This window comes from Salmo salar, chromosome 21 (assembly GCF_965601325.2).
Source record: "Salmo salar chromosome 21, fSalSal1, whole genome shotgun sequence".
Lineage (NCBI taxonomy): Eukaryota > Metazoa > Chordata > Actinopteri > Salmoniformes > Salmonidae > Salmo > Salmo salar.
The window spans coordinates 53,182,501-53,210,107 of NC_138311.1; the positions used below are offsets into that span (position 1 = coordinate 53,182,501).

Here is a 27,607-nt window from a genome sequence, read left to right on the forward strand (position 1 = left end):
CAGTCCCCAATCCAACCCTGGTCCTCCAGTCCCCAATCCAACCCTGGTCCTCCAGTCCCCAAACCAACCCTGGTCCTCCAGTCCCCAATCCAACCCTGGTCCTCCAGTCCCCAAACCAACCCTGGTCCTCCAGTCTCCAATCCAACCCTGGTCCTCCAGTCCCCAATCCAACCCTGGTCCTCCAGTCCCCAAACCAACCCTGGTCCTCCAGTCCCCAAACCAACCCTGGTCCTCCAGTCCCCAATCCAACCCTGGTCCTCCAGTCCCCTCAACAGAACAATGTTTCGTTGTAGCCCTAAACAAACAAGCCTCATTCAGCTCATTGAAGGCTTGATGATTGGTTGAAATGTTGAATCAGATGTGCTTGTCCTGGGTTACAATAAACATGTGTACTGTTGGGGGGGACTGGAGGACCAGGGTTGGAGTACTGCTCCAGACATACAGGCCACAGATTACACAGCCAGTCTCTGGACATACAGGCCACAGATTACACAGCCAGTCTCTAACATACAGGCCACAGATTACACAGCCAGTCTCTAACATACAGGCCACAGATTACACAGCCAGTCTCTAACATACAGGCCACAGATTACACAGCCAGTCTCTGGACATACAGGCCACAGATTACACAGCCAGTCTCTAACATACAGGCCACAGATTACACAGCCAGTCTCTAACATACAGGCCACAGATTACACAGCCAGTCTCTAGACATACAGGCCACAGATTACACAGCCAGTCTCTAACGTACAGGCCACAGATTACACAGCCAGTCTCCAGACATACAGGCCACAGATTACACAGCCAGTCTCTAACATACAGGCCACAGATTACACAGCCAGTCTCTGGACATACAGGCCACAGATTACACAGCCAGTCTCTGGACATACAGGCCACAGATTACACAGCCAGTCTCTGGACATACAGGCCACAGATTACACAGTCAGTCTCTAACATACAGGCCACAGATCACACAGCCAGTCTCTGGACATACAGGCCACAGATTACACAGCCAGTCTCTAACATACAGGCCACAGATTACACAGCCAGTCTCTAACATACAGGCCACAGATTACACAGCCAGTCTCCAGACATACAGGCCACAGATTACACAGCCAGTCTCTAACATACAGGCCACAGATTACACAGCCAGTCTCCAGACATACAGGCCACAGATTACACAGCCAGTCTCTGGAAACATCTGGACCAATTGCTTCACCATAAAACAACAATTACATTTAAATTAAGTCGTTGGGGAAAAGTGAGGCAACTTTCTCTGGTTGCCGTGGCAGAGTGTGGGAGTGGCGGCCCCTGGTTACGTACGTCTCCCGGGTTTCCGTATCTCCTTGGTGATGAGGGCTCGTAGTTCGGTGTTGACCTCCAGACACTCGCTGTTCATCACCTTCTTTAGCTCCCCGGGGGAGGGGTACCGGGCCGGGCGCTGCTCCTCCACCACACCCCCCGTCTCTCCTCCATCCTCACTGCCCTCTGAGAGCTCCACCTCCCTGGGAAGCCCGTTCTCCTCCTCGATGTCCCCATCAGCATCGTCCTCCACGCGGTTCCCTGGGCCGGGGACGTCTAGAAGGGGTCCAGAGAGGATCTCTCCTGGTTGGACCGTTATCCCGGTCTCACACGTCTCTGGGTTGTAGAGGTTCCCAAACACAGCCTCTGAGTCTGACTCACTCTGGTCGTTCTCTGTGAGGGGGGGGGGGGGGGGACACACACAGTCATAACTAACATGTATGGAACTAAAATACAGTCACTTTCTTTGACAGACTCAGCACTTCAAATATGTGTGTTTTAACACACAGGTGCACTGAAAACAATGGCACAGAGCTTGTGTGAGTGAGTGTCTCACCAGTGAGGGGGGGTCTGAAGGGGCTGGCTGCAGGGCTGACGGGGGGCGAATAGGCTCTGCCGGGGCGCAGTAGAGGGGACATGCACCGCCGTCTCTTAGGACCCCCACCCCCGATCCCGTGCATGTTGGTGTCACTCCCCGGACGCTTGCCCTTGTTCTGGGGACCCGTCACAAACTCATCGGCCTCGTCAATCATCATCCCCTAGAGAAACAGCAATAGAAGACAGGATGAACAAACGTACTATATAACTTCACTGTGCATTGTTACAGCAAACAAATTCACATTTGTCCAGAAATGTGTCGACTCATAACAGCAATCAATTAGGGATGTTTTCAAAACAAATAAAGAGAGTTTGTGAGGTTTTGACCAGCTGATTTCAGACACTCCTAAGTGGAAGAGAATGGTAGTGAGAGTGATTTCTGTAGACAGACAGGTCCTACCTTTTTGTCCAGTTTGAAGGGGTTTCCGAAGGTGTGCAGGCGTTTGGGCTGTTCAGGGTCTGCGTCTCTGAGGGGTTGGGGAAGGGCCTTGAGGAAGTCCTGGTAGTTCCCCATCTGGGCGATGGGCACACTGTGGAGCTGGTCTGGACAGACAGGAGGACACATGAAGACTTGGGCTCAAATTCAGTCTTAGTCTCGTCCTTCACCAAAAAACTGGTAGCGAGAATAATTCAACACAAATTACAGTTCATTCTGGAACTGAATCGCACACACACACACACACACACACACACACACACACACACACACACACACACACACACACACACACACACACACACACACACACACACACACACACACACACACACACACACACACACACACACACACACACACACACACACACACACACACACCTGTGTCCTGTCCTCGGAGCAGACAGGTGGTGCTGAGCAGGTTCCTCCTCATGCGGCTCAGCTGATCCAGGAGGTGCATTCTGGGAATGTCGTAGGCGTTCCGGAAACCCTGAGGTTTCAGACTCTACACAGGGAACAGCGAGGAAGAGCTAGTATTGTCACAGTAGATCAGAAAAGCAACACAATGGGGTAGTATCATATGAAACGGTACTACGGTAAGTTAGGGGGGGTAGTATCATATGAAACGGTACTACGGTAAGTTAGGGGGGGGGTCAGTATCATATGAAACGGTACTACGGTAAGTCAGGGGGGTAGTATCATATGAAACGGTACTACGGTAAGTTAGGGGGGGTAGTATCATATGAAACGGTACTACGGTAAGTCAGGGGGGGTAGTATCATATGAAACGGTACTACGGTAAGTCAGGGGGGGTAGTATCATATGAAACGGTACTACGGTAAGTCAGGGGGGGTAGTATCATATGAAACGGTACTACGGTAAGTCAGGGGGGGTAGTATCATATGAAACGGTACTACGGTAAGTTAGGGGGGGTAGTATCATATGAAACGGTACTACGGTAAGTTAGGGGGGGTAGTATCATATGAAACGGTACTACGGTAAGTCAGGGGGGGTAGTATCATATGAAACGGTACTACGGTAAGTCAGGGGGGGTAGTATCATATGAAACGGTACTACGGTAAGTCAGGGGGGGTAGTATCATATGAAACGGTACTATGGTACGTTGGGGGGGCGGTATCATATGAAACGGTACTACGGTAAGTCGGGGGGGTAGTATCATATGAAACGGTACTACGGTAAGTTAGGGGGTGGTAGTATCATATGAAACGGTACTACGGTAAGTCGGGGGGGTAGTATCATATGAAACGGTACTATGGTAAGTCAGGGGGGGGTAGTATCATATGAAACGGTACTACGGTAAGTTAGGGGGGTAGTATCATATGAAACGGTACTACGGTAAGTTAGGGGGGGTAGTATCATATGAAACGGTACTATGGTAAGTCAGGGGGGGGTAGTATCATATGAAACGGTACTATGGTTTTCTAAAATGTTGGTATCATAACGATTTGGTGCTGTCGTACTACCTTGGTACCGGTGTACAGTGCAACATGATTACGCGTACACATAGAAATATATAATAGTAACGTATACATCTGATCCACTTTATACTATACAGAGAATCATGGCTGATCTCCATGTGAACACCTCTAGAGATAACATGACTTCTTCATCCTCAAGCGTCACAGCTAAGGGCTGTTCAGTGCTGGCTGACCTTGTTGAGAGGAGCCAGCTGAAAGCCAGAGAACTCTTTAGAGTTGAGCTCCAAGGGCAGGGCGGCCGTCTCTCCTGTGATGCTGGCCAGAAGCTGAGTGAAGTCTCTGCGCTGGGCCAGGGAGATGTCCCCACCGCGGTCACGCACCTTGATGCCACCCTCCGTTACCACCTTCTTGGCTACAGATGCTATCAGCCGCTCGTATTCTATCTTGGTCTGAGGAGAAGATGCATGGATGGTTATGGAAGGGTGAATGGAAACCAAGACAGTATGCACTCACCAACAACACACACACACACACACACACACACACACACGGGACACACGGACAGAGACGCACAGACGGGACAGAGACGCACAGACGGGACAGAGACGCACAGACGGGACAGAGACGCACAGACGGGACAGAGACGCACAGACGGGACAGCGAAGGACAGACGGGACAGAGACGCACATACGGGACAGAGACGCACAGACGCGACAGAGACGCACAGACGCGACAGAGACGCACAGACGCGACAGAGACGGACAGACGGGACAGAGAAGGACAGACGGGACAGAGACGCACATACGGGACAGAGACGCACATACGGGACAGAGACGCACATACGGGACAGAGACGCACAGACGGGGCAGAGACGCACAGACACACAGACTACCTGCTGGCTGAGCTTCTTGAGGTAGGACACCACACTGTAACTCAGACCATACTCCATGTTATCAGCCAGGAGGTTAGGAGCTCCCATGATCCTTAGCGCCTTCCGGAGGGACTGCATAAGAGTAGAGAAGGCATCATCAAGACCACACATTGCAACCAAAATACATAACGATGTCACATAACTCCACTGCTACAGTCACGTTAGCGCCTAGCGGTGGATATAACTCCACTGCATCAGCCACGTTAGCGCCTAGCGGTGGATATAACTCCACTGCATCAGCCACGTTAGCGCCTAGCGGTGGATATAACTCCACTGCATCAGCCACGTTAGCGCCTAGCGGTGGATATAACTCCACTGCATCAGCCACGTTAGCGCCTAGCGGTGGATATAACTCCACTGCATCAGCCACGTTAGCGCCTAGCGGTGGATATAACTCCACTGCATCAGCCACGTTAGCGCCTAGCGGTGGATATAACTCCACTGCATCAGCCACGTTAGCGCCTAGCGGTGGATATAACTCCACTGCATCAGCCACGTTAGCGCCTAGCGGTGGATATAACTCCACTGCATCAGCCACGTTAGCGCCTAGCGGTGGATATAACTCCACTGCATCAGCCACGTTAGCGCCTAGCGGTGGATATAACTCCACTGCATCAGCCACGTTAGCTCCTAGCGGTGGATATAACTCCACTGCATCAGCCACGTTAGCTCCTAGCGGTGGATATAACTCCACTGCATCAGCCACGTTAGCGCCTAGCGGTGGATATAACTCCACTGCTACAGCCACGTTAGCGCCTAGCGGTGGATATAACTCCACTGCATCAGCCACGTTAGCTCCTAGCGGTGGATAACACTACCGTTCAAGTTTGGGGTCACTTAGAAATGTTCTTATTTTTGAAAAAGCACTGTTTTTTTTCAATAAAATATCAAATTGATCAGAAATACAGTGTAGACATTGTTAATGTTGTAAATGACTATTGTAGCTGGAAGCAACTGATTTTTTTATGGAATATCTACATAAGTGTACAGAGGCCCATTATCAGCAACCATCACTCCTGTGTTCCAATGGCACGTTGTGTTAGCTAATCCAAGTTTATCATTTTAAAAAGCTAATTGATCATTAGAAAACCTTTTTGAAATTATGTTAGCACAGCTGAAAACTGTTGTCCTGATTAAAGAAGCAATAAAACTGGCCTTCTTTACACTAGTTGAGAATCTGGAGCATCAGAATTTGCGGGTTCGATTACAGGCTCAAAATGGCCAGAAACAAACAACTTTCTTCTGAATCTCGTCAGTCTATTCTTGTTCTGAGAAATGAAGGCAATTCCATGCGAGAAATTGCCAAGAAACTGAAGATCTCGTACAACGCTGTGTACTACTCCCTTCACAGAACAGCGCAAACTAACCAGAATAGAAAGAGGAGTGGGAGGCACAACTGAGCAAGAGGACAAGTACATTAGAGTGTCTAGTTTGAGAAACAGACGCCTCACAAGTCCTCAACTGGCAGCTTCATTAAATAGTACCCGCAAAACACCAGTCTCAACGTCAACAGTGAAGAGGCGACTCCGGGTTGCTGGCCTTCTAGGCAGAGTTGCAAAGAAAAAGCCATATCTCAGACTGGCCAATAAAAAGAAAAGATTAAGATGGGCAAAAGAACACAGACACTGGACAGAGGAACTCTGTCTAGAAGGCCAGCCTCCCGGAGTCGCCTCTTCACTGTTGATGTTGAGACTGGTGTTTTGCGGGTACTATTTAATGAAGCTGCCAGTTGAGGACTTGTGAGGCGTCCGTTTCTGAAACTAGATATTAATGTACTTGTCCTCTTGCTCAGTGGTGCACCGGGGCCTCCCACTCTTTCTATTCTGGTTAGAGACAGTTTGCGCTGTTCTGTGAAGGGAGTAGTACACAGCTTTGTACGAGATCTTCAGTTTCTTGGCAATTTCTCGCATGGAATTGCCTTCATTTCTCAGAACAAGAATAGACTGACGAGTTTCAGAAGAAAGTTCTTTGTTTCTGGCCATTTTGAGCCTGTAATCGAACCCACAAATGCTGATGGTCCAGATACTCAACTAGTCTAAAGAAGGCCAGTTTTATTGCTTCTTTAAGCAGACAACAGATTTCAACTGTGCTAACATAATTGCAAAAGGGTTTTCTAATGATCAATTAGACTTTTAAATGATAAACTTGGATTAGCTAACACAACGTGCCATTGGAACACAGGAGTGATGGTTGCTGATAATGGGCCTCTGTACGCCTATATAGAAATTCCATAAAAAATCTGCCGTTTCCAGCTACAATAGTCATTTACAACATTAACAATGTCTACACTGTATTTCTGATCAATTTTATGTTATTTTAATGGACAAAAATGTTTGCTTTTCTTTAAAAAACGAGTACATTTCTAAGTGACCCCAAAACCTTTGAACGGTAGTATATATATATATATATTTATATTTTTCCTCCGAATTTTTTCAAAATTCTCTCGTGACCTTGTTTGGGAACCTCTGAATTAGCCCCGACACCATCTATCATTTTCACTCCCTCAGCTTTGGGAGACTTGTGCATATGGCGTAGGTTGAACGTGATCACGCAACTGGGAGGGCCCGAGGCGCTGGTTTGACATTCAGCCGTCGACTTACCCCGATGTAATAGGGAGGCATGGTCTTCAGGTAGTTCTCAAATGACTGACGCCATTTAATGGTGGGCTTGAACTTGTGCACCCGGATCAAGTCATCTGCAACACATACAGAGCAGGTTTTAAGGAGAGGTAGAGTGTGACCACTATGGTCAGAAACATTAATTATCATATTACCAGATGTTTTCCATATTGAATGTATTTACAGAGTATTTGCTTTGCTTTATCTTGGCCAGGTCGCAGTTGTAAATGAGAACTTGTTCTCAACTAGCCTAACCTGGTTAAATAAAGGTGAAATAAAAAAATATAAAAAGTGTATGCTGGCTTCACAAAATGAATTTCCATGTAAATAAAAGTATATTGTATCATAACCACTACTGCCCTCTGCTGGCTTGGTGGAGCAACATGGTGCACTACATTAGGGCTCATGGGGACAGGGATGCCTTTCTAGACACAAGGGCAGGGCCCAGTTTCTCTTAACCATCTAAAAGGCTAAAGTTCATTGTGAGAACCTTTGTAGTAGCATCGTTAAATCTCTGAGCTGTTTACCCAAAACCATTGTTAATAAAGTTGCACTTGAAAACACTCGTTATTTACTGATTGCCTCAGACCACTCGGAGAACAGCTAAGTGCGTTGTTAGATGTTTTTTTTTTTGTTGCCCTTCCGCGTCACTTTATATGAATGAGATCTCCTAGAAACGGACAAAAGATGTTTATCGGTCTCTCTGTGACCATCGATAACTTCAGAACGAAGTTCAATAAAAATACAAAAGTTAACGTTTTTGGCAAATTGTTACAAAGATTATTAAAATGAAAAACTGAGATGACTGCGTTAAAAACATATACGGTATAGCCTACATAGAACTATATTTAAAATCACATTGAAATCAATTTCATGTTCATTAAATTAAGTTTTATTTAGCCAATTGTTAGGCTACGGTCAGAAATGTTTGCCTCAATACATTTCATGTGTAAAAAACGTGCGTAATAATGTGCCAAATCTTGATTCAATGCATTATTATAGAGCATTAGAAGCCGCCGCCTCAATATTTTCAGCAATAGGTAACAATCTCTCTCGAGGAGCTGATCCGTCGTCTGTATCGTGGACTGATGTTAAGGTCAGATTTGAACGGAGAAAGCGAATCCAAGGAGCAGCGTTGCCTTCCTTTCAATCCTATCAGTATCGACACAAATGCCTCAACGATGCACTTAGCGTCCGCACTCTTGTGCGTTGCGTTTTGGGAAAATGCACGTTACATCGTCGGCTGTTGACGGAACGATGCATCGTTAAAACCGTCGTAACCTTAAGTTCCATCGCTATCGGGAAACTGGGCCCTGGGCTCTCCAACCCTGTTCCTGGAGATACACCCGCCTGTAGGTTTTTCACTCCAATCCCAACTGATCCATCTTTATCAACCAGATATTTATTAGAATCAGGTGCTCTAGATTAGGGTTGGAGTAAAAAAATAAATAAAAAAATCAACAGGACAGCATCTCTCCGGGAAGAGCGTTGGAGAACTCTTCTCTAAAGAATTTGGAAGGGTCTTACCAAGTAGATCAGAGGCAGCAGAACCACGTAGTTAGAGCATTAGGACGAGGCCCAGGGCTTACCCAGTAGAGGCAGGACAACAGGGTAGTTAGCGAATTAGGACGAGGCCCAGGGCTTACCCAGTAGAGGCAGGACAACAGGGTAGTTAGCGAATTAGGACAGGGCCCAGGTCTTACCCAGTAGAGGCAGCACAACAGGGTAGTTAGCGTATTAGGACAGGGCCCAGGGCTTACCCAGTAGAGGCAGCACAACAGGGTAGTTAGCGTATTAGGACAGGGCCCAGGGCTTACCCAGTAGAGGCAGCACAACAGGGTAGTTAGCGTATTAGGACAGGGCCCAGGGCTTACCCAGTAGAGGCAGCACAACAGGGTAGTTGTAGGGCATGACGAAGAGGTTGACACAGTTGAGAGCCGTGCTGGCTTTCAGGTAGCCAAAGGGCTGGCCCAGGTCACTGTACTTGGCACTGTTACTTACAAACACCTAGAGGATGAGGGAGGGAGAGGGGAACTGAGTGAGAGAGCAAACAAACAAGTCCACCTTGTGTTGTATTGGCGTTGGGTTGTCTATTACTGTGTGTAGTGTAGTACTGGGTGTGTAGTGTAGTGTAGTACTGTGTGTGTAGTGTAGTGCTGTGTGTGTAGTGTAGTACTGTGTGTGTGTAGTGTAGTACTGTGTGTGTGTAGTGTAGTACTGTGTGTGTGTAGTGTAGTGCTGTGTGTGTGTGTAGTGTAGTGCTGTGTGTGTGTGTAGTGTAGTGCTGTGTGTGTGTAGTGTAGTACTGTGTGTGTAGTGTAGTGCTGTGTGTGTGTAGTGTAGTGCTGTGTGTGTGTAGTGTAGTGCTGTGTGTGTAGTGTAGTGCTGTGTGTGTAGTGTAGTGCTGTGTGTGTAGTGTAGTGCTGTGTGTGTAGTGTAGTACTGTGTGTGTAGTGTAGTACTGTGTGTGTAGTACTGTGTGTGTAGTGCTGTGTGTGTAGTGTAGTGCTGTGTGTGTAGTGTAGTGCTGTGGGTGTAGTGTAGTGTAGTACTGGGTGTGTAGTGTAGTGTAGTACTGTGTGTGTAGTGTCGTGCTGTGTGTGTAGTGTCGTACTGTGTGTGTAGTGTCGTACTGTGTGTGTAGTGTCGTACTGTGTGTGTAGTGTCGTACTGTGTGTGTAGTGTCGTACTGTGTGTGTAGTGTCGTACTGTGTGTGTAGTGTAGTACTGTGTGTGTAGTGTAGTGTAGTACTGTGTGTGTAGTGTAGTGTAGTACTGTGTGTGTAGTGTAGTGTAGTACTGTGTGTGTAGTGTAGTACTGTGTGTGTAGTGTAGTACTGTGTGTGTAGTTTAGTGTAGTACTGTGTGTGTAGTTTAGTGTAGTACTGTGTTATATTGTGGGTGTGTAGTGTAGTACTGTGTGTGTAGTTTAGTGTAGTACTGTGTTATATTGTGGGTGTGTAGTGTAGTGTAGTACTGTGTATGTAGTTTAGTGTAGTACTGTGTTATGTTGTGGGTGTGTAAGGTAGTGTAGTACTGTGTGTGTAGTTTAGTGTAGTACTGTGTTATGTTGTGGGTGTGTAGGGTAGTGTAGTACTGTGTGTGTAGTTTGGTGTAGTACTGTGTGTGTAGTGTAGTGCTGTGTGTGTAGTTTAGTGTAGTACTGTGTGTGTAGTTTAGTGTAGTACTGTGCGTGTAGTTTAGTGTAGTACTGTGCGTGTAGTGTGTGTGTGGAGTACTGTGTGTGTGTGTAGTGTAGTACTGTGTGTGTAGTGTAGTACTGTGAGTGTAGTGTAGTGTAGTACTGTGTGTGTGTAGTTTAGTGTAGTACTGTGTTATGTTGTGGGTGTGTAGTGTAGTACTGTGTGTGTAGTGTAGTACTGTGTGTGTAGTGTAGTACTGTGTGTGTAGTGTAGTACTGTGTATGTTGTGGGTGTGTAGTGTAGTGTAGTACTGTGTAGTGTAGTGTAGTACTGTGTAGTGTAGTGTAGTACTGTGTTATGTTGTGGGTGTGTAGTGTAGTGTAGTACTGTGTAGTGTAGTGTAGTACTGGGTGTGTAGTGTAGTGTAGTACTGTGTGTGTAGTGTAGTGTAGTACTGTGTGTGTAGTGTAGTACTGTGTGTGTAGTGTAGTACTGTGTGTGTAGTGTAGTACTGTGTATGTTGTGGGTGTGTAGTGTAGTGTAGTACTGTGTAGTGTAGTGTAGTACTGTGTTATGTTGTGGGTGTGTAGTGTAGTGTAGTACTGTGTAGTGTAGTGTAGTACTGGGTGTGTAGTGTAGTGTAGTACTGTGTGTGTAGTGTAGTACTGTGCGTGTAGTTTAGTGTAGTACTGTGCGTGTAGTGTAGTGTAGTACTGTGCGTGTAGTGTAGTGTAGTACTGTGCGTGTAGTGTAGTACTGTGTGTGTAGTGTAGTGTAGTACTGTGTTATGTTGTGGGTGTGTAGGGGTATCACATTGTGTACCTGCCAGCAGGTGTGAGGGGACTTCCTCTCCAGGATGTACTGTGTGAGAGGTGAAGGCTCCAGCTCATATTTGTCAAAGGGAACCTTGTCAATCACCATGGGCTCCGAGTCCAGGCAGGAGAAACGCACGTGGGGGTGGGCCGAGCGAGGGGGCTGGGAGAGGACAGGAACATCAGAGAAAAACACTACCAGCATGCACAGACACGAGCCACCCGTGTCAGAAAGAGACAATCTCTTACCAGTGTAGGGGAGTTAGTGTCGGGCCAGAAGCCTTCAGGAATGGGCCAGTGTCCGATGGGCACACCAGTCTTGGGGTTGGGTCGTACGTAGATCAGCTTGTGGCAGCAGTGCCAGGACTGGGGGCCGGGCTTCAGGATCTCATCTGGACAGACAAAATAATGTGTGAAAATAGAGGGAGGGGCTAGAGGAAGGGGGTGGGGGCACATCCGGCCCACCGGGCACTTCAATCCGGCCCACGAGACAGTTACAAAAAAAAAATATATATATATAATTATATAGTCTAGTCCCATCGCTTCAACTCCCGTACGGACTCGGGAGAGGTGCAGGTCGAGAGCCGTGCGTCCTCCGAAACACAACCCAACCAAGCCGCACTGCTTCTTGACACAATGTCCACTTAACCCGGAAGCCAGCCGCACCAATGTGTCAGAGGAAACATTGTACACCTGGTGACCGTGTCAGCGTGCACAGCACCCGGCCCGCCACAGGAGTTGCAAGAGCGCGACTGGACAAAGAAATCTCGGCCTGCCAAACCCACCCCTAACCCGGACGGCGCTGGGCCAAACCCTCCCCTAACCCGGACGGCGCTGGGCCAAACCCTCCCCTAACCCGGACGGCGCTGGGCCAAACCCTCCCCTAACCCGGACGGCGCTGGGCCAAACCCTCCCCTAACCCGGACGGCGCTGGGCCAAACCCTCCCCTAACCCGGACGGCGCTGGGCCAAACCCTCCCCTAACCCGGACGGCGCTGGGCCAAACCCTCCCCTAACCCGGACGGCGCTGGGCCAAACCCTCCCCTAACCCGGACGACGCTGGGCCAAACCCTCCCCTAACCCGGACGACGCTGGGCCAAACCCTCCCCTAACCCGGACGACGCTGGGCCAAACCCTCCCCTAACCCGGACGGCGCTGGGCCAAACCCTCCCCTAACCCGGACGACGCTGGGCCAAACCCTCCCCTAACCCGGACGACGCTGGGCCAAACCCTCCCCTAACCCGGACGACGCTGGGCCAAACCCTCCCCTAACCCGGACGACGCTGGGCCAAACCCTCCCCTAACCCGGACGGCGCTGGGCCAAACCCTCCCCTAACCCGGACGACGCTGGGCCAAACCCTCCCCTAACCCGGACGACGCTGGGCCAAACCCTCCCCTAACCCGGACGACGCTGGGCCAAACCCTCCCCTAACCCGGACGACGCTGGGCCAAACCCTCCCCTAACCCGGACGACGCTGGGCCAATTGTGTGCCGCCTCATGGGTCTCCCAGTCACTGCCAGCTGCGACACAGCCTGGGTTCGAACCCGGGTCTGTAGTGATGCCTCTAGCACTGTGATGCAGTGCCTCAGAGCGTTGCACCACTCGGGAGGCCCCCGTAAATTGATTTTAACAAACAATTGGTCCCCTAAAAAATGCGTCCACCGTTTAATTTAAAAATCATGATGTGGCATCGAGCCAAAAAGTTTGCCATCCCCTGGTCTAGGAGAACGTGTGTAGGGAGGCGGTAGAGGCTAGGGGAACGTGGGTATGGAGGCGGTAGAGGCTAGGGGGACGTGGGTATGGAGGCGGTAGAGGCTAGGGGGACGTGGGTATGGAGGCGGTAGAGGCTAGGGGGACGTGGGTATGGAGGCGGTAGAGGCTAGGGGGACGTGGGTATGGAGGCGGTAGAGGCTAGGTGGACGTGGGTATGGAGGCGGTAGAGACTAGGGGAACGTGGGTATGGAGGCGGTAGAGGCTAGGGGGACGTGGGTATGGAGGCGGTAGAGGCTAGGGGGACGTGGGTATGGAGGCGGTAGAGGCTAGGGGGACGTGGGTATGGAGGCGGTAGAGGCTAGGGGGACGTGGGTATGGAGGCGGTAGAGGCTAGGGGGACGTGGGTATGGAGGCGGTAGAGGCTAGGGGGACGTGGGTATGGAGGCGGTAGAGGCTAGGGGAACGTGGGTATGGAGGCGGTAGCGGCTAGGTGGACGTGGGTATGGAGGAGGTAGAGGCTAGGGGAACATTAAAGCAGTCTGTCTCTCACCCTCTCCAGGAGGGGGGTCCGGGCCCGTCTTCTCAAAGTTGATGACCACTCCACTCTGGATCTTCTGCAGTAGAGACTCCAGACACTGGTTCAACATGCGCTGGGAGAACACACTGTAGGAGCGACCTAGGAGACACACACTCTTACATTAGATTACACTCACCCACTGTTCACCAAGACACACACACACACACACACCCCTCAATAGCCAGAGACATTTTGTGTAGTCTCTAATCAGCGGTAATGGGCAGCATGTAGAGTCCCAGTAGTAGCAGCATGTAGAGTCCCAGTAGTAGTAGCAGCGTGTAGAGTCCCAGTAGTAGTAGCAGCGTGTAGAGTCCCAGTAGTAGTAGCAGCGTGTAGAGTCCCAGTAGTAGTAGCAGCGTGTAGAGTCCCAGTAGTAGCAGCAGCGTGTAGAGTCCCAGTAGTAGCAGCGTGTAGAGTCCCAGTAGTAGCAGCAGCATGTAGAGTCACAGTAGTAGCAGCAGCATGTAGAGTCCCAGTAGTAGCAGCAGCATGTAGAGTCCCAGTAGTAGTAGCAGCGTGTAGAGTCCCAGTAGTAGTAGCAGCATGTAGAGTCCCAGTAGTAGCAGCAGCATGTAGAGTCCCAGTAGTAGTAGCAGCGTGTAGAGTCCCAGTAGTAGCAGCAGCGTGTAGAGTCACAGTAGTAGCAGCAGCGTGTAGAGTCCCAGTAGTAGCAGCAGCGTGTAGAGTCCCAGTAGTAGTAGCAGCGTGTAGAGTCCCAGTAGTAGTAGCAGCGTGTAGAGTCCCAGTAGTAGTAGCAGCGTGTAGAGTCCCAGTAGTAGTAGCAGCGTGTAGAGTCCCAGTAGTAGTAGCAGCGTGTAGAGTCCCAGTAGTAGCAGCAGCGTGTAGAGTCCCAGTAGTAGCAGCAGCGTGTAGAGTCCCAGTAGTAGCAGCGTGTAGAGTCCCAGTAGTAGCAGCGTGTAGAGTCCCAGTAGTAGTAGCGTGTAGAGTCCCAGTAGCAGCAGCGTGTAGAGTCCCAGTAGTAGCAGCAGCATGTAGAGTCCCAGTAGTAGCAGCGTGTAGAGTCCCAGTAGTAGCAGCATGTAGAGTCCCAGTAGTAGCAGCAGCATGTAGAGTCCCAGTAGTAGCAGCAGCATGTAGAGTCCCAGTAGTAGCAGCGTGTAGAGTCCCAGTAGTAGCAGCGCTGTAGAGTCCCAGTAGTAGCAGCGTGTAGAGTCCCAGTAGTAGCAGCGTGTAGAGTCCCAGTAGTAGCAGCGTGTAGAGTCCCAGTAGCAGCAGCGTGTAGAGTCCCAGTAGCAGCAGCGTGTAGAGTCCCAGTAGTAGCAGCGCTGTAGAGTCCCAGTAGTAGCAGCAGCATGTAGAGTCCCAGTAGTAGCAGCATGTAGAGTCCCAGTAGTAGCAGCATGTAGAGTCCCAGTAGCAGCAGCATGTAGAGTCCCAGTAGTAGCAGCATGTAGAGTCCCAGTAGTAGCAGCATGTAGAGTCCCAGTAGCAGCAGCATGTAGAGTCCCAGTAGTAGCAGCGTGTAGAGTCCCAGTAGTAGTAGCGTGTAGAGTCCCAGCAGTAGCAGCAGCATGTAGAGTCCCAGTAGTAGCAGCGCTGTAGAGTCCCAGTAGTAGTAGCGTGTAGAGTCCCAGTAGTAGTAGCGTGTAGAGTCCCAGTAGTAGTAGCATGTAGAGTCCCAGTAGTAGCAGCAGCATGTAGAGTCCCAGTAGTAGCAGCAGCATGTAGAGTCCCAGTAGTAGTAGCGTGTAGAGTCCCAGTAGCAGCAGCGTGTAGAGTCCCAGTAGTAGCAGCATGTAGAGTCCCAGTAGCAGCATGTAGAGTCCCAGTAGTAGCAGCATGTAGAGTCCCAGTAGCAGCAGTATGTAGAGTCCCAGTAGTAGTAGCAGTATGTAGAGTCCCAGTAGTAGTAGCAGTATGTAGAGTCCCAGTAGTAGTAGCAGTATGTAGAGTCCCAGTAGTAGCAGTATGTAGAGTCCCAGTAGTAGCAGTATGTAGAGTCCCAGTAGTAGTAGCAGTATGTAGAGTCCCAGTAGTAGCAGTATGTAGAGTCCCAGTAGCAGCATGTAGAGTCCCAGTAGTAGCAGCATGTAGAGTCCCAGTAGTAGCAGCATGTAGAGTCCCAGTAGTAGCAGCATGTAGAGTCCCAGTAGTAGCAGCATGTAGAGTCCCAGTAGTAGCAGCATGTTGAGTCCCAGTAGTAGCAGCATGTAGAGTCCCAGTAGTAGCAGCAGTATGTAGAGTCCCAGTAGTAGCAGCAGTATGTAGAGTCCCAGTAGTAGTAGCAGTATGTAGAGTCCCAGTAGTAGTAGCAGTATGTAGTAGAGTCCCAGTAGTAGCAGCAGTATGTAGAGTCCCAGTAGTAGCAGCAGTATGTAGAGTCCCAGTAGTAGTAGCAGTATGTAGAGTCCCAGTAGTAGTAGCAGTATGTAGAGTCCCAGTAGTAGTAGCAGTATGTAGAGTCCCAGTAGTAGCAGTATGTAGAGTCCCAGTAGTAGCAGCATGTAGAGTCCCAGTAGCAGCAGTTGAAGACATTGCCCATCTGACCCATGTGGCATTGAGCAGAAAGCCTGACTTTGTAATCTTGACCTTCATCAGCACTTTTCACTCACTGTGTCCTATTCACCAGGCTGCACTATTCACCAGAACTCACATGCCCACACCACCCCTGGCTATTGGCCCATCACCGCTGTAGGTCACAGTAGGCTTAGGAGGTGCTGGCTCATTCTAGACAATAAAGGCTGCTGGCTTAATTCTAGAATTATGCTTAGGTTGAGGCTTAAACACACACTGTATGCTCAAACTGTACTTGTGTGTTGTGTTGGACACATGCTAACGTGCTCAGCTACGCCCGACGTGCTCAGCTCAGCTCAGCTACGCCCGACGTGCTCAGCTCAGCTCAGCTACGCCCGACGTGCTCAGCTCAGCTCAGCTCAGCTACGCCCGACGTGCTCAGCTCAGCTCAGCTACGCCCGACGTGCTCAGCTCAGCTCAGCTACGCCCGACGTGCTCAGCTCCTTAGCTACTTATTGTTGTATATTGATAAGCCATTGTTGAGGAAAGAGCTTGCAAGTAAGCATTTCAAATGTGTCGTTTACACCCGCTGTATCATGTGCATGTGACAAATAAACTTTGATTTGACATGGCCACCGAGGCAGTGACATACTACACACGCGCACAACACAAACAGCGCCTCACCTCCGGTGACCTCACACATGGGGGTGATGGCCGAGTCGTCGGGTGGGACCCCCCCTAGTGGTTCAGGCTCGACAGTGGCGTGTCCGGGGATCCTCAGCACCAGGGAGAACAGACGCTGGTCCCAGCGAAACGGCTCCTTGGTCAGCTCACTGCCCGGCAGAGGAGTGGTCAGGGGAAGGTGGAGCTGGAGGAGGAGGAAGAAACCGTTTGAATTACACAAGAAGAGCATCGAGAGACGTTTATAACACGCAAACCTCACCGGACACTTGGAATGACAAATATATTTTTCCACATACCTGTACATGTTATTAAAATCATTTTACTCACGTCGCTGGCTCAAGTCAGCAAAGTCAAGCTCTAAAATAGAACTTGGTCCTATTTGAAACACCTTTCCACATCTACTCATTGGTTTTCAGGAGCATACAACCCCGTGTGGGTATTTGACAGATGAACGAGGGTAGATTAATCATATATATATACTTTGTTATATATATATATATATATATAACAAAGTAACTCAGAACATCAGTTGAAGTCATAAGAATTTAACATTTTAATTACCATTTTCAAAGTCATGTTCACCCATCCTTCACCCACGCTGTCGTTAGAATTTCGATATCGCATATAAGCAGTGTGTTATAAGCAGTTTTAGGAGGATGTGTCCCCCCCACTTCCTTCACCAGTTGGTTGCCATATAAACTACACCTAAACTACAGTATATCAAAACTAATTTCACACCTAGGCCTATAATAAAACAGATGCAGCCTAAAGACAAGATTCAATTGACAATATTCTGACGGGTGACAATATTATCAACTGGCTTGTGATGAGACTGCATGGACCGGAGATTAACAACAAAACAAAAAAATAAATACTTTTTCAAAATCGTCCTTCATGCAGGTAAGACGTTTTGATTTCGGGGAAAAAAAGCAGGTTCTAAAAAGTTTTCTAAAACACAGACCTGGCTTAAGGAAATAATGAATTTCTTTGGTGTATAAGATTTGAATTGTGGCGTTTCGTGGTTTTGTCGTCTTTACATATAACCTACAGTAACAGACTAACACAAAACCTTTTTTGGGGGTTCATATTCTAAAAATGGTAGGCCTACCTAAAACATTAGTAAACAACCAAATAATGTTTTGCAATAGCATATATGAAATGTATTTATTAGACCATTGGCTCAGAACGGATTGCTAGACGTCCAGCTTTTCCAGTGTTAATAGTCAAGAGTAGAAAAAAAACACAATCCGGGTATGAATCTGGGTCCAAATTCTACAAATATTCAGCATTAAAAAAAAAAAAGGATTTCAGGTAGAATAATAACCCAATGTTCATCTCCCAGGTCAAATTAGCTAGCAATAGCAAGCTAGAGAAATGGGCATGAATGTTTGTGTGTTCGACGTGCCCAAGTTCATAGTTACTTTTGATACTTCAACCTGTGTGTCATGATCACGTGTGTATGGAAGAAAAAAATTATCCACATGTACGTGATGGTGGATGCACGCGTGACAAGTGTCAGCATATTGCACTACTTCATGTCGCGCAACATGTGTCATCGAGGGTCCAACGCTGCCCTGCATACAGAGCCTCCCTGTATTTTGGTAGGAAACAGCTGTAGCCTATAGAGTACCACAGTATGACTCATAATACCCATAAAACCTAGGAGGTCAAACTGGGAAATGGTTCCAATGGTTTTTCTACCATTCATTTTTTCCCCATAGGGGATTTTAGAAATAGTTAATATAAAAGGGCTGTGTTTCGTGTAGGTTTACCCTGGCGTTACGTTTTGATAACCGTGTAAATCTCCCTCGGACAAGGTGACTTCTCAATATATTTGCCTGTATTTGCACCCCAAAAGAAAACACTAATGAGGCACTTTAGCTATCACCCAGGACTACAAATGCCTGTCTCAAGCTTCACATCACTCAACAGGACCATGATGATATGGACGAGACTGACAAATCAAGGTAAGATTCTATGGATTAACTATCTAAATGTTACCTAAATTTAGTAATTAATAAATTGGCTTTTTTTGTTGTTGAAATTGACAATCCCGCTTGGACAAGTTTTAAATGTATACAATAATTGTTACCTAGCTAGCTAGCTTGCTCGTTAGCTACATTAGCCATCCATTTGTCTAGCCATTTAAATGCATGAGAAATTTGTTAAAACAAATTTAGCTTTCTTTAGCTTTTATAAACCCAACAGTTTAGCTTGCTAGTTAACTAGCCAACTTAGTTGGTGAAGCGAGGCATTCTTGATGATGTTTGTGTCTGTGGGTGAAAAGTGAGGGTAGTCTACTTCAAGCAGATGGACTGATTAGCACCCTCTCGAGTCAACAGTGTGTTTACTGCGTGAAGGGTTTTAAATTAATTGTTATTCACACGTTTGTTTTTGGAGGTAGAATTACAAAACCTTATTGGCACCATTTTTATTCCAGAACCAATGGGTGAGCCTGTGAAGAATTTTTATTTTATTTCACCTTTATTTAACCAGGTAGGCAAGTTGAGGTCAAGTTCTCATTTACGATTGTGACCTGGCCAAGATAAAGCAAAGCAGTTCGACACATATAACAACAGAGTTACACATGGAGTAAAACAAACATACAGTCAATAATACAGAAGAAAAATAAGTCTATATACAATGTGAGCAAATGAGGTGAGATAAGGGAGGTAAAAGCAATACATTGGCCATGGTGTGGAAGTAAATACAATATAGCAATTAAAACACTGGAATGGTAGATTTGACAGTAGATGAGTGTGCAAAGTAGAAATACTGGGGTGCAATGGAGCAAAATAAATAAATAAATACAGTAGGGTAAGAGGTAGTCGTTTGGGCTATGTACAGGTGCAGTAATCTGTGAGCTGCTCTGACAGCTGGTGCTTAAAGCTAGTGAGGGAGATAAGTGTTTCCAGTTTCAGAGATTTTTGTAGTTCGTTCCAGTCATTGGCAGCAGAGAACTGGAAGGAGAGGCGGCCAAAGGAGGAATTGGCTTTGGGGGTGACAAGTGAGATATAAGGGCTGGAACGCGTGCTACGGGTGGGTGCAGCTATAGTGACCAGCAAGCAGAGATATGGCGGGACTTTACCTAGCAGGGTCTTGTAGATGACCTGGAGCCAGTGGGTTTTGGCGACGAGTATGAAGCGAGGGGCAGCCAACGAGAGCGTACAGGTCGCAGTGGTAGGTAGTATATGGGGATTTGGTGACAAAACGGATAGCACTGTGATAGACTGCATCCAATTTGTTGAGTAGGGTGTCAGAGGCTATTTTGTAAATGGCATCGCCAAAGTCGAGGATCGGTAAAATGGTCAGTTTTACGAGGGTATGTTTGGCAGCATGAGTGAAGGATGCTTTGTTGCGAAATAGGAAGCCAATTCTAGATTGAACTTTGGATTGGAGATGGTTTATGTGAGTCTGGAAGGAGAGTTTACAGTCTAACCAGACACCTAGGTATTTGTAGTTGTCCACATATTCTAAGTCAGAACCGTCCGGAGTAGTGATGCTGGACGGGCGGGCAGGTAGCGATCGGTTGAAGAGCATGCATTTAGTTTTACTTGTATTTAAGAGCAGTTGTAGGCCACGGAAGGAGAGTTGTATGGCATTGAAGCTCGTCTGGAGGGTTGTTAACACAGTGTCCAAAGAAGGGCCAGAAGTATATAGAATGGTGTCATCTGCGTAGAGGTGGATCAGACACTCACCAGCAGCAAGAGCGACATCATTGATATATACAGAGAAGAGAGTCGGCCCAAGAATTGAACCCTGTGGCACCCCCATAGAGACTGCCAGAGGCCCGGACAACAGGCCATCCGATTTGACACACTGAACTCTGTCGGAGAAGTAGTTGGTGAACCAGTCGAGGCAATCATTTGAGAAACCAAGACTATTGAGTCTGCCGATGAGGATGTGGTGATTGACAGAGTCGAAGGCCTTGGCCAGGTCAATGAATACAGCTGCACAGTATTGTTTCTTATCGATGGCGGTTAAGATATTGTTTAGGACCTTGAGCGTGGCTGAGGTGCACCCATGACCAGCTCTGAAACCAGATTGCATAGCGGAGAAGGTACGGTGGGATTCGAAATGGTCGGTAATCTGTTTGTTAACTTGGCTTTCGAAGACCTTAGAAAGGCAGGGTAGGATAGATATAGGTCAGTAGCAGTTTGGATCAAGAGTGTCCCCCCCTTTGAAGAGGGGGATGACCGCAGCTGCTTTCCAATCTTTGGGAATCTCAGACGACACGAGAGGTTGAACAGGCTAGTAATCGGGGTTGCAACAATTTCGGCAGATACTTTTAGAAAGAAAGGGTCCAGATTGTATAGCCCGGCTGATTTGTGGGGGTCCAGATTTTGCAGCTCTTTCAGAACATCAGCTGACTGGATTTGGGAGAAGGAGAAATGGGGAAGGCTTGGGCGAGTTGCTGTGGGGGGTGCAGTGCTGTTTACCGGGGTAGGGGTGGCCAGGTGGAAAGCATGGCCAGCCGTAGAAAAATGCTTATTGAAATTCTCAATTATAGTGGATTTATCGGTGGTGACCGAGTTTCCTATCTTCAGTGCAGTGGGCAGCTGGGAGGAGGTGCTCTTATTCTCCATGGACTTTACAATGTCCCAGAACTTTTTTGAGTTTGTGTTGCAGGAAGCAAATTTCTGCTTGAAAAAGCTTGCCTTGCCTTTTCTAACTGCCTGTGTATATTGGTTTCTAACTTTCCTAAAAAGTTGCATTTCACGGGGGTTGTTCGATGCTAATGCAGAATGCCACAGGATGTTTTTGTGTTGGTTAAGGGCAGTCAGGTCTGGAGAGCACCAAGGGCTATATCTATTCCTGGTTCTAAATTTCTTGAATGGGGCATGCTTATTTAAGATGGTGAGGAAGGCATTTAAAAAAATAAAAAATAACCAGGCATCCTCTACTGACGGGATGAGGTCGATATCCTTCCAGGATACCCGGGCCAGGTCGATTAGAAAGGCCTGCTCGCTGAAGTGTTTCAGGGAGCGTTTGACAGTGATGAGTGGAGGTCGTTTGACCGCTGACCCATTACGGATGCAGGCAATGATCCCTCAGATCTTGGTTGAAAACAGCAGAGGTGTATTTAGAGGGCAAGTTGGTTAGGATGATATGAGGGTGCCCGTGTTTACGGCATTGGGGTTGTTCCTGGTAGGTTCATTGATAATTTGTGCGAGATTGAGGGCATCAAGCTTAGATTGTAGGATGGCCGGGGTGTTAAGTTTGTCATAGTTTAGGTCACCTAGCAGCACAAGCTCTGAAGATAGATGGGGGGGCAATCAATTCACATATGGTATCCAGAGCACAACTGGGGGCAGAGGGTGATCTATAGCAGGCGGCAACGTTGAGAGTCTTGTTTTTAGAGAGGTGGATTTTTAAAAGTAGAAGTTCAAATTGTTTGGGTGCAGACCTGAATAGTAGGACAAAACTCTGCAGGCAATCTCTGCAGTAGATTGCAACACCGCCCCCTTTGGCCGTTCTATCGTGTCTGAAAATGTTGTAGTTAGGGATGGAGATTTCAGAGTTATTGGTGGTCTTCCTCAGCCAGGATTCAGACACGGCTAAGACATCCGGGTTGGAATGTGTGAATGGTTTTGTTCCGGCCCAGCTCAAAAACCGGACTTAAATAAATCATCATCATGAATTACGGCGATAGGCTATGAATTATAATCAGTTATAAGCTGGGCTCGGGAGCTGTCCACCCTTTTAAGGCATTCTGTATTATGGGCACAATTGGGGGGGGGGGGGGGGGGTCCATTGATGGTATGGATATAAAACGCATGCTCCATGTTCAACTTCCAGCAGCTTGAGAGTGTTGACTGATGCCAAGGAGGCGGCTGCGAAGGGAACAGCTATGGAAGAGAAAACTGTAGCTAAGGCAGCACTGGTCCACATCTGCCCTGTCTGTCGGGTGAGTAGTATTGGCTGGTACTGTTCTTCTCCATGTGTATGCTATTGTACTGGCCTGTGTAATAGTTTGTTGCATTCTTTAGTTTATCATATGTGTCAAATTTGAATTCAATCTAAGCCACAGATTGTTAACTTCCTCCATTTTTATTTTAACCTTTATATTACGCAAACCCAAAGACATTCAAGCAGCTTTTTGAGAGCTAATATCCCAAGTCTCCAATGGTCCCAGTACTGGTTGATGTGCAGACCTAAGTGACCACACCAGCAACCCATTTTGTGTTTATTCCACGGCCAACAGAGTCTAAAATGGTCGCAGTACTGGTTGATGTGCAGGCCTAAGTGACCACACAGTCTAAAATGGTCCCAGTACTGGTTGATATACAGGCCTAAGTGACCACACACACTCAAAATGGACCAACAGCTGGGGTGAGATTCTTCAGTCATTCACAAACAGTAGACAGTGTAAACCACCGCCCTGGCAACGAAATGCTGACATTGTATTGTGAAAGACTCAATGCTGTGATCACTCATCGTCTTTAATGGTTGTGATTCACAGACACACGATGACCACGATTTGAATACCGCGTACAGAAGGAATGACGTCGAGGGACGCACCCCGACAACAACGGGTGCAGAAGCACACCAGCAACCCATTGTGTGTTTATTCCACGGCCAACCATACCTGTAGCAGAGTCTAGCACCCCCTTATTCCACACTGCCTTTCATGTCCCGTGGTCTCTCAACTTCATAACTCTCCATCTTATCTCTATAAACCCAGCCTACCTCCATTTTCCCTATGCTGCTTCCTTCACTTGTTCTTCTCCTGACGTAATAACATCTAGACTCAGTAATATGTTTAAAAGTGTTGTGGCGTACCGGGATTTTTTATTTTTTCCACCTGTGTAATGGTGTCCTCCTCCTGCTGCTTATTCTGGGGTTCAGACTGAATGTAGTGGTACATGTGCTGCTCACAACACGGACCCGTGTTGATATAGCTGTGTTACGACACGGCTACCCGGACCCGTGTTGATATAGCTGTGTTACGACACGGCTACCCGGACCCGTGTTGATATAGCTGTGTTACGACACGGCTACCCGGACCCGTGTTGATATAGCTGTGTTACGACACGGCTACCCGGACCCGTGTTGATATAGCTGTGTTACGACACGGCTACCCGGACCCGTGTTGATATAGCTGTGTATAGACATGGTGTCCTTGTTTTAAGTCTGTTAAGTGTCTTTCTCATTCTGCAGGAGTTGACCTAGTATTTTAAGCTTAACTTATAAATCCAGTTGTTTCTCCATTTGTAAATCATGCCGCGTTCACGCGCTAGTCGGAACTCTGAAATGTCCGACTTGCTACCTGGTTGTCGTTATACAGGTGTCCCGTTCAACCAATTAGCAATTCGGGAATATCAATTTCTTAGTTCCGATGTGAACTTGGTTTTACATTGTGTTATTTGTGCTGGTCTAATTCCTACAATGGAGAAGCAGAAGAATCTGTGCACTCTCGGATAGTAAATCATATTTCATATGATGCTCTTTGATGTCCCAGGTTTATGGCATTGATGAATAAAAAAAAAAAAATGTAATCTTTACTTCAAGTCAGATGTTAATACGTTATGTATGCATTGTTTACATTTCTTTAAAACAAAATGTCATTGTTGGAGTTCTGGTGTTTGATGGGTTACTAGGTGCGTTCTTGTCAAATAAATATGCTTATTTCATTCATGATTATGAATACATTCTGCAACGAGTTAATCTGGCACTTTGAATCTGGAACAGAACATGTTAGTTTAGTTCTGAATTGCTTTAATACAGCAGTGCTTTCTGAATGAGATTTCACCTCGTTCATAAAGTCGGCAGAAATACGGGATTAAATAAAGACATCGACCGGCTGAAGGAGAAGAAGATCTGGTATAATAAAAAAGGTATGGTGCTAATATCATCTAGCTAGCTATATAGCTTCTTTACTAAAAACGGCCCTAGTATTCATGGAACACAGTAAATATCAGACTGCTACTAGGATAGTATTCTGTACAAGACCAAATAAATGAGCCAAATATTAGTTAAACATATAGAACAGTAAATGAAAAATGTTTAATATAATCTTTCACTTTGAATCAAGGTAGCTAGTAGCTAGCTAGCTGATTGCAAATGTGTCAGCCAGAGATGACGTGCAAGACCTTGCAGGGATTCGTAGTCTTACATGATGTCTACTTTGATGCTAATTAGCATTTTAGAATCAGCGTAAATAGAGCCAAATATATTGATAAAAGTCACCTTGTCCGAAAAAGATTTACATGGTTATCAAAACGTCACGCCAGGGAAAGCCTACATGAAACACACCTTGAAGTGGTTATAAAATTCACTATGGTAAAAATGTCGGGGGAAAACAATTATTGGAACCATTTCCGTGTTTGACAGCTAGGTTTTATGGGTATCATGTCCACTGTGGGGCTCGATTGCGTGTTTATGTTAATTAGTCTGTTATTAAAGAATGTGAAACAATGTATATTTGCTGCTTTTCATTAAATCATGCATGACAGGGGTTTTTGGCCTAAAATAAATGCATTCATAAGGACATATTGTATATAACAGTGCTTTCAGAAAGTATTCATACCCCTTGTCTTATTACACATTGTGTTACAGCCTGAATTCAAAATGGGTTACATTTATTTATTTTCTCAGCATCTACACAAAATACCCCATAATGGAAAAGTGAAAACGTTTTAAGAAATGTTGAATTTACATAAAAAGTATTCACACCCCTCAGCGATTACAGCGATGAGTCTTTATCACACCTGGATTGTACAATGTTTGCACGTGATTGTTTGAAAAATTATTGAAGCTGTCAATTTGGTTGTTGATCATTGCTAGATAACCATTTAAGTCTTGCTATACATTTTCAAGCAGATTTAAGACAAAACTGTAACTCAACCACTCAGGAACATTCCGTCTTCTTGGTAAGCAACTAGATTTCGCATTGTGTTTTGTGTTATTGTCCTGCAGAAAGGTGAATTCATCTCCCAGTGTCTGGTGGAAAGCAAATTGAACCAGGTTTCCCTCTAGGATTTTGCCTGTTCTTAGCTCAATTACGTAAAAGATTTTATCCTGAAAAACTCCCCAGTCCTTAGTGATTACAAGAATACCCATAACATGATGCAGCCACCACTATGCTTGAAAATATGGAGAGTGGTACTCAATAATGTGTTGTATTGGATTTGCCCCAAACATAACTTTTTGTCCTAAACACATGTTAATTGCTTTGCCACATTTTTTGAAGTATTACCTTAGGGACATGTTGCAAACAGTATGCATGTTTTAGAATATTTGTACTCTACAGACTTCCTTCTTTTAAATATGTCATTTAGATTAGTTTTGTGGAGAAACTACAGTGTTGTTGATCAATCCTCAGTCTTCTCCTATCACACCCATTAAACTCCGTAACAGTTTCAAAGTCACAATTGGCCTCACGGTGAAGTCCCTGAGCAGTTTCCTTCCTCTCCAACTGAGTTAGGAAGGACGCCTGTATCTTTGTAGTGACTGGGTGTATTGATAAAACGTCCAAATGTAATTAATAACTTCACATGCTCAAAGGGATATTCAATGTCATTCCCCCCCTCAATCTACCAATAGGTGCCCGTCTTTGCGAGGCTTTGGAAAAACTCCCTGGTGGAATCGGTGTTTGTAATTGCTGGACTGAGGGACCTTACAGATAATTGTTTGTGTGGGGTACAGAGATGAGATAGTCATTCAAAAATCAAGTTAAAACACTATTATTGCACACAGAGTGAGTCCATGCGACTTGTTAAGCACATGTTTACACCTGAACTTATTTAAGCTTGCCATAACAAAAGGGGTTGAATACTTATTGACTTGTGTGTGTGTGTGTGTATACAAATATATGTCTTAATTGCACTGACATTATGGTGTAGTGTGTAGACCAGTAACAAACAAACAAAAAATCTTAATTGAAACCATTTTAAATTCAGGCTGTAACAATACTTTCTGAAGGTTAATGTAATTTGAACAGACATTTGATCAGTTATACTGTTCATGTGAAAATCGTCGGATCTGGTAAAAAGCAGACGTCGGTAAAAAACAAAAAGATACTAAAAATAAAGTAAATAATTGTATAGAAATGTAAGTATTGTGATTTTAGAGACAAAGTAACAAAAGCCTCTGATTAAAATGGACTGGGATCTATTACTGGGCTCTCACCAAGAAAATCACCAACTCATTATTTCTCTCTTTATTCATTGACATCGCTGCTGCCATATCAGTCATATTTTTACATGGCAGGACAGTAAAAATAACAGCCAGAATAATCAACAGTTTTTGTTGTTGTTGTCAAACTAAGTCCTCTGATAATAGCCTACGAGTCTTGTGGCCAATGTAACAGCGTGTTTTCTGAGAAAGAGTTTTACAAGTGCTGCTCACGGTTAGAGCAAGAAAACTGATTTGATAAATTGAGGCATTAAAAATTTTTAATAATTAAAACTCTAGATATTTAATATGAATGGTCTACATTGAAAACTTCTTCGAAATTGCAAGTTCACTTTCTCATCCGTAAATGCATGTGTGCTGTTCAGTGGCTGTTTTCATTAAGGGCTCTCCACAGTGATGTCACAGTCTACGCAAACGGAGCTACGCAGTTCAGTTCCAACAATTCAGCTGATCAAATGTACACACCGCCAAAAGTATGTGGACACCCCTTCAAATTAGTGGAGTCGGCTATTTCAGCCACACCTGTTGCTGACAGGTGTATAAAACAGAGCACACAGCCATGCTATCGCCATAGACAAACATTGGCAGTATAATGGCTTTACTGAAGAGCCCAGTTCATCCAATTTTTGCCCTGCTAGAGCTGCTCCTGTCAAGTGTAAGTGTTGTAATTGTGAAGTGGAAACGTCTAGGTGCAACAACGGCTCAGCCGCGAAGTGGTAGGCCACAAGCGCACAGAACGAG

At 46.5% G+C, this 27,607-nt stretch overlaps 1 protein-coding gene across 1 annotated transcript in view; it reads right to left on the bottom strand.

Moving 5' to 3' along the window:
- ints6 (integrator complex subunit 6) overlaps positions 1-27,607 on the bottom strand; it is a 50,937-nt gene that overhangs the window by 9,755 nt on the left and 13,575 nt on the right. The window contains exons 5-16 of the mRNA XM_014165662.3: positions 16,730-16,913; positions 13,544-13,669; positions 11,530-11,672; positions 11,291-11,443; positions 9,200-9,332; positions 7,308-7,402; positions 4,669-4,779; positions 4,010-4,225; positions 2,719-2,842; positions 2,300-2,442; positions 1,859-2,060; positions 1,324-1,695 (exon numbers count right to left, since the gene is read on the bottom strand). Of these exons, the coding sequence (XP_014021137.3) occupies positions 1,324-1,695; positions 1,859-2,060; positions 2,300-2,442; positions 2,719-2,842; positions 4,010-4,225; positions 4,669-4,779; positions 7,308-7,402; positions 9,200-9,332; positions 11,291-11,443; positions 11,530-11,672; positions 13,544-13,669; positions 16,730-16,913 (2,002 nt within the window). The remainder of the gene's footprint in view (positions 1-1,323; positions 1,696-1,858; positions 2,061-2,299; positions 2,443-2,718; positions 2,843-4,009; positions 4,226-4,668; positions 4,780-7,307; positions 7,403-9,199; positions 9,333-11,290; positions 11,444-11,529; positions 11,673-13,543; positions 13,670-16,729; positions 16,914-27,607) is intronic.